Raw genomic sequence first — 6,000 nt, 5'->3', positions numbered from 1 at the left:
AAGGGTGGATGGGGTTACTTGGTAGGCATTTGAACCCACATGCCCAGGTTGGGTTATCCTTGTCTTTTCTTCCCTGCCCAAGCCAAAGGAGAATGAAGAACGAAGTGGCAATCACAATCTTAGTATGCACCCACCCAGAATGCCATTGGGCAGATGTGGATACACCTCAACCTGGTGGGAATACCTACATCTGTTTTCAAATGGGAACACTGCAGGGTAATGCAGAATCCATCTGCAATGAGCTTTTATTTTTGGAATGGAACTAGTTTTTAAAGAAGTGACAAAAAATATGCAGTAGCTTGTGTGTGGTCTATGTATGAAAAAGCCAAGTATTCAGTCTCCACTGATTCTCGCATAGCAGCCTTTGTGTTGTACATGAGGCCCATGAGGGTCTCACTCTGGTCTATGTAAAGCTGCAGATTTTGGGCTAGATTCACACACACTTCAGACTGGTCATCTTCTGTGCAGGCAGTCCATTAGGATTGAAGGCATGCAAATTCCACACAAAACCAGTGGTGAAGTTCAGTAATTTCAGACTCTGGCTCAGTGGCGTAGCGTGGGTTGTCAGCACCCGGGGCAAGGCAAGTAATTTGTGCCCCCTAACCCGTGGATTTTAGCACTCGAGTGCGAGCGCGCCCCCCCAGATGTTGCGCCCGGTGCGGCCAGCCCCCCCTGCACCCCCACGCTACGCCACTGCTCTGGCTAGAACTACAATGATCTTCTATAACGTTTAATAGTAGTTTCCTTTTGCCTCACTGCTCTGCAGCGCCCTCACATGTCACATTGTAATAATGCATTTTAATGTTATAAACCACGAGTGTAGATCCGCCCTTTGTCTTAAGGAGACATCCCCTTTAAATGGTAATATGTATTACTTCGCTTACTTCAAAGTGTGGTAAGCCATCTGTGTTGTGTTTGAGAGCCCTCCTGCTCACTCAGTTGGGCCTTGGACTTCTGCCTCAAAGGAACCACTCTATAGTGCTGGGCACACAATGCCTATTTCTCATTATAATTCCCTCTCAATATCCTGGAGCTGAGTGTTGGGGAATTGTCTTTATTCATTGCAATTCTGGCCGCGCAATTCTGATAGCTGGAAATTGCTCATGCAGTGCAAGTCCTGTCAAACGGTTATCAAAGTTATCGTCAGTTGGACCAGCTCTGCAAGCTTTTGACCTAAGTATGGCATAAACACTGGATTGTGTAACCAAATATGCATTAAATATCTTTTCCAATGGGGAAAACATTCAGAGCATCTTCTTCTGCTTTCTTTCCTACTTGCTCATGGCATCTGCTCTTACACAGGTCAATTTAACCGCCAATGAGTTCACTGTGCTTTGAAGTAACATACAGAAAGCTGGCATTCTTGTCAGCCATCAGGAATGCTACCTTAACCCAAATCCATATAGGTAATAACACAATTTCTAATCCATGTCAGTTGCCCAATGAAGAAAAATGGTATTGCCTAGTCAAGAAAGCACATAGAAATGTTCACAAATTTAATTAAAAAAAAAATCAAAGCCCACTTCATATTTTGTGGAATTAAGACTATAGGAAATATGTAATAAAAATACTTTCTATAGGATTTAAAAATATGTACATATATAAACCACCTTAATTTTAATGCCCTTATGATACAGGTATCAAGTGTACAGAACATAATGGAGCTTTCATGGCCTTTCCACAGCCTGGGTAGAAGTCTCTTGTCAGCAGCCTGAAAGGTTTGCCAAACAGCAACCTAGACATACCCCACCAATTCTCCTCCTGTGGAATAAACCTGCAAATTTATACATCAGACATGCTACAGCAGGTAGGAGAAGGTGGGTGAAGGGACCAGTGGACAAATTGGACAAGACAGAAGTTACAGCCTTTGCATCCTTTCCCACTGCCTCAGCCAAAAGCATCTCCAAGTGGCTGTCTGGATATGCATTGATCCATTCATTCAATCAATCAAACCTCCTCCAGTTCATTGCTCTTCTGGCTGGAAGGGACCCAGCCAGCACAGAGCTATCCCAAAATCAGAACTATATAGCATTCTAGCTGACAAAGAATAGACCTGTGTATTCTCTTCTGCACACAGCGATGAGCTTTGAAGTCTCTCCATCCCAACGTGGAATGCTCTTGTTTGAGCCAAATGATCTGGTACAGCTTGAAAAGGATCAGATCCAGATGGCCTATAGTGTTTTGAGATTTATTTCACTTGCAATTGAGGTCTCTCCTAGCCAGACTGAATTATAATTAATCAATTGGCATGCTTAGAACAGATTTGCAGAATGACTCTCACAGCTCAAGAGTCTGCTGGTGGAAGTTTGAGAGCACCTTAAATGTAGCTGGCAGAGGCTGCCCAGCAGCCTCATGATGGCAGAACCGCAAGCAGAGCCATGTTTGAAAAAGAGGAGTGACCCTCCTTGCAGTGGAGAAGGAAATCACAGACTCAGTTGCACGTTTATTTAAACATTTAAACAGCTTGTCTATATCGATTAGCATTGAAGGTAAGCTTTGCAGAAATAACTGGGAGGGGAAAACCCACCCCATCCTTAAAGCATTCAGGGGGGCCTAGAATAAAATATTTGGAGGGGGGACAGGTAATCCCTGTCCCACATAATTGATCACATGACACAGTACACATACACCATTTGAATGGCAATGTCCATTAGCTGGGGGTGGGGCTCAAATATTGGGGGCAAAGACCTCTCAGCCCCTAGGAGTTGGCTCTTATGAAAACTATTAAGGGTCCCCCCCCCCTTAATTTTAAGGTGTTAAAGGTAAAAGTGGATGGCTTCTAAGGTGAATGGAAAAAAATGGGTAGCCTTTATTATTGGTATCATGGTGTATCAGTCAATTAGATTTAAGGGTAATAATAACAAACTTTAAGAGACAAAGATTCAGGTAGGTAGCCGTGTTGGTCTGATGCAGTCGAAATAAATATAAAAATATTAAAAAATGTCCAGTAGTACCTTAGAGACCAACTAAGTTTGCTCTGGTATAAGCTTTCATGTGCATGCACACGAAAGGTATCTGAAGAAGTGTGCATGCACACAAAAGCTTATACCAGAACAAACTTAGTTGGTCTCTAAGGTGCTACTGGACAATTGTTGTTGTTGTTGTTGTTGTTAAGAGACAAAGATATTCTGATTGCCAGCATATATTTAAGTAAAGTTGGATTGCATTCTGGAAATGTTGGAAGAGGACTAGAAAGTTTGCATTTTAATTTTACATTAGAATCCCTTATCTTTGTCTGGAAACCAGAGTTTAGCACATGCCACAAGGTCTTCCTGAAATCACTGTGCTGATGCTGAGACTTCTGTCTGCATGGCCAAGACAGAGCGCACATGTTTTTCTATATCTTGCTCTTCCTTGGGAAGCTCAGACTGGCTTCCATGCAGCTCTCTGGTGGTCTCCCAAGCCCAAACCTAAAGCAAGCAATGCTAACTGACAATGTTGGGGGTCCAGTGTCCAGACCATTTACTGGGCCCAGACTCAAGCAGCTTTCATATCTGCTCAATTTGTCTCAACTGGAAATTTTTTTTATTACCCTCAGAGGAACATGGCATATGGACCATCATGTTTATGCAGACTTTAAATGCATAAACATAGAACAGTCAATGATGGTCTTGAACTCATAATGTCCCTTCTGGACTGTAGGAGAAGAGGAGAGGAGACGAGAGGGGAGGGGAGGGGAGGGGGGAGAGGAGGGGAGAGGAGAGGTGTATGCTGTGAAGTCACCAGCATCACTGCCTGGAGCCCTAAACCTGGCTTTATACTTTAAGGTAGGTAGCATGAGAGTTTGCTTGCTTTAAGGAGTTAGCATATGGGATCTGGCCTCCTACAGAGGACAGCTTCTCACTGAGCTTTCGGTTGATCAGCTCTATGTGTCTGGTGTTCTTCCTGGATTGCCTGAGCGACCGCTTGACTTTCTTGATTCGGTCTCGCAGCTGCTTGTTGCGCTTCTCCAGGCTGGCCACCTTTTGCTGGAGCTGCTTCACGTGTTCTTCTTCGTCAAACAAGGCTTTTTGGACTGAAGAGCACATGAGCTGAAATGACATGCACAGAATGACTGCTTTTAAGAAACAATTCCAGAAATCAGTTGATGGGGGACCAATGGCCATATCCAGGCAACCCTGTTCTTTTACAAAGGGGTTCTTTTATTGCATTTGCTATACTTCTGTAGCCAGCTCCCAGTAGATTCCCATCTGTTTTAGTGATGAAAAGGTGGCAGTGGCATTTTTGAATGGGGGCCAAGTTCCACTCCAACCCACAGTAGCCACTTGACATTTTAATTTACCCAAAATGTCATGCTCCAGCCCATAGACCTATGAAAGCTATAGATTTTATAACTCTACAGGCAGGTATTAGACGAAGGTGTGCTCTACCAAGCCCACGTTCCCAGCATGTTCACACTCCTGTCTCAGCAACATCTATGCTGACTTGGTCATGAACACAGAATGGAAGATGGCAGGATCCCCAAGGATGTGCTCTAGAGGTGTGAAGGGAATCCCGCTGCGCAGGAGTCCCTTGAAGGCAGCAGCAGTTCCTGGAGACAGGCAGGTAAGTCATGAAGCAGGTCATGTCAGCTGTGATCAGAGGAGGAATAACTGCTGGGAGGAGCACAGAGAGAAGAAACGCCCTGGTGCACCTGCAGCAGCACAACCAGATGCCTTCATCTGCCCCACCTGCAGATAAAACATGTCTCTCCCACATCGGTCTCTACAGCCACAGCAGGTGCTGAAACTCTCCAACGGTTTGACTTCACCCCCAAAGGTTTACTCTTCCATTGTCTCCCAAGACAGACAGGGTGCCAACAACATAAGGCAGGTCATAGACATTTTTGCTGTTTCTGCCATGACAGCAGCAGCAGCAGCAGCAGCAGCCAGGGGGAATAAATGTGTAGCCACATGGGTATTGGCAGCCTTGTGCAGAGGGGCCCCTGCCTAAAGTGACTGATCAGCTCTGCACCACACTTGGCTTCTGCAGCGTGGCAGCCTCAGGGGCTCTCGGTTCATTCACTAAGGAGAAAGAGGAAGAAGAGGAAGGAAATGAATGGTGAAGAAGGGAGCCCACGAGGCCACAGCCCAATGTTTAGAGGCTTGGAAAGCGCAGGGACCCCTGGAGGGAAATCAGGCCAGGAGCCAACAAAGTATTTCAAACTACACCGCAAGGAGAGGTTCTAAGAGCAACTTGCAAGTGAAATAGGGAATATTAATAGCCAAAAAATTAAACAAATGCTCCAACAGTGTCTCAAGCACAAAGCAACCACCTCTGCAGCCACCTACTGCTGTGACTCATTCTGTTCTGTATTACTTTTCTCTATAATTGCCATATGATTCATTTCTTTCTCTGTTTTTATGCTCTCAGGGAGTTTCCTGTTAAATATGTATGTGTACACACACACACACACACACACACACACAACTAAATAGTAGTGCAATTCAAGGTGGAAATGCATGTTACAAGGAACATGTGGCTGCTGCTGTAAACAGCACCCCAGAGTTAAATTCTAGTGGTCAATTGCAAAGGGGACTCTGAGATCGAATTTGCACATTTTATGCGCAAGAGTATCTGTCAAATATTTTCTAACAATGCAGGCCCATTTCAAGGAAAATCTGACTCAGACAAGATTAATTTGCCCCCTCTAAACCCGCTGCATAAAACATATGTTCTCTCCCTATAAAGCTATTTTTTAAAGAATTGCCATAAACATTTATTTGCAAAAACTTCTATACTACCAACGTACACTAAAATGGCATGATTGCGAATAGCATAAAATCAACAATAAATTGCATCAATAAATCAATAAGTCACAGATCAGCAGATCAGTTTAATACATCAACATATCTGGACTGCCCCTCAGAGAAAGCTTGTGTCAGCAGATTTTAAGCAGGCTTCTAAATTTCAGACTTAGGCTGCTGGGGAAGGAACTCCTGAGGAAGTCCATTCCGCTGTCGAACAGAATGTTCCTCCTGATGTTTAGTCTCAGTCTCCCTTCTTGTAACTTGATGCCAT

General features: G+C 44.3%; 1 protein-coding gene across 1 annotated transcript in view; it reads right to left on the bottom strand.

The window, feature by feature from the left end:
- Positions 1–2,423: 2,423 nt before the first annotated feature.
- The window catches only part of CCDC3 (coiled-coil domain containing 3), a 49,784-nt gene continuing 46,207 nt past the window's right edge, over positions 2,424–6,000 (bottom strand). Inside the window, exon 3 of the mRNA XM_079993330.1 lies at positions 2,424–4,031. Coding sequence (XP_079849456.1) covers positions 3,756–4,031 — 276 coding nt within the window. The 3' untranslated portion in view covers positions 2,424–3,755. The remainder of the gene's footprint in view (positions 4,032–6,000) is intronic.

This window comes from Podarcis cretensis, assembly GCF_951804945.1.
Source record: "Podarcis cretensis genome assembly, chromosome: 10".
Taxonomy (NCBI): Eukaryota; Metazoa; Chordata; class Lepidosauria; order Squamata; family Lacertidae; genus Podarcis; species Podarcis cretensis.
Note: the sequence above shows the minus strand (reverse complement) of the source record. Positions and strands in the feature narration are given on the sequence as shown.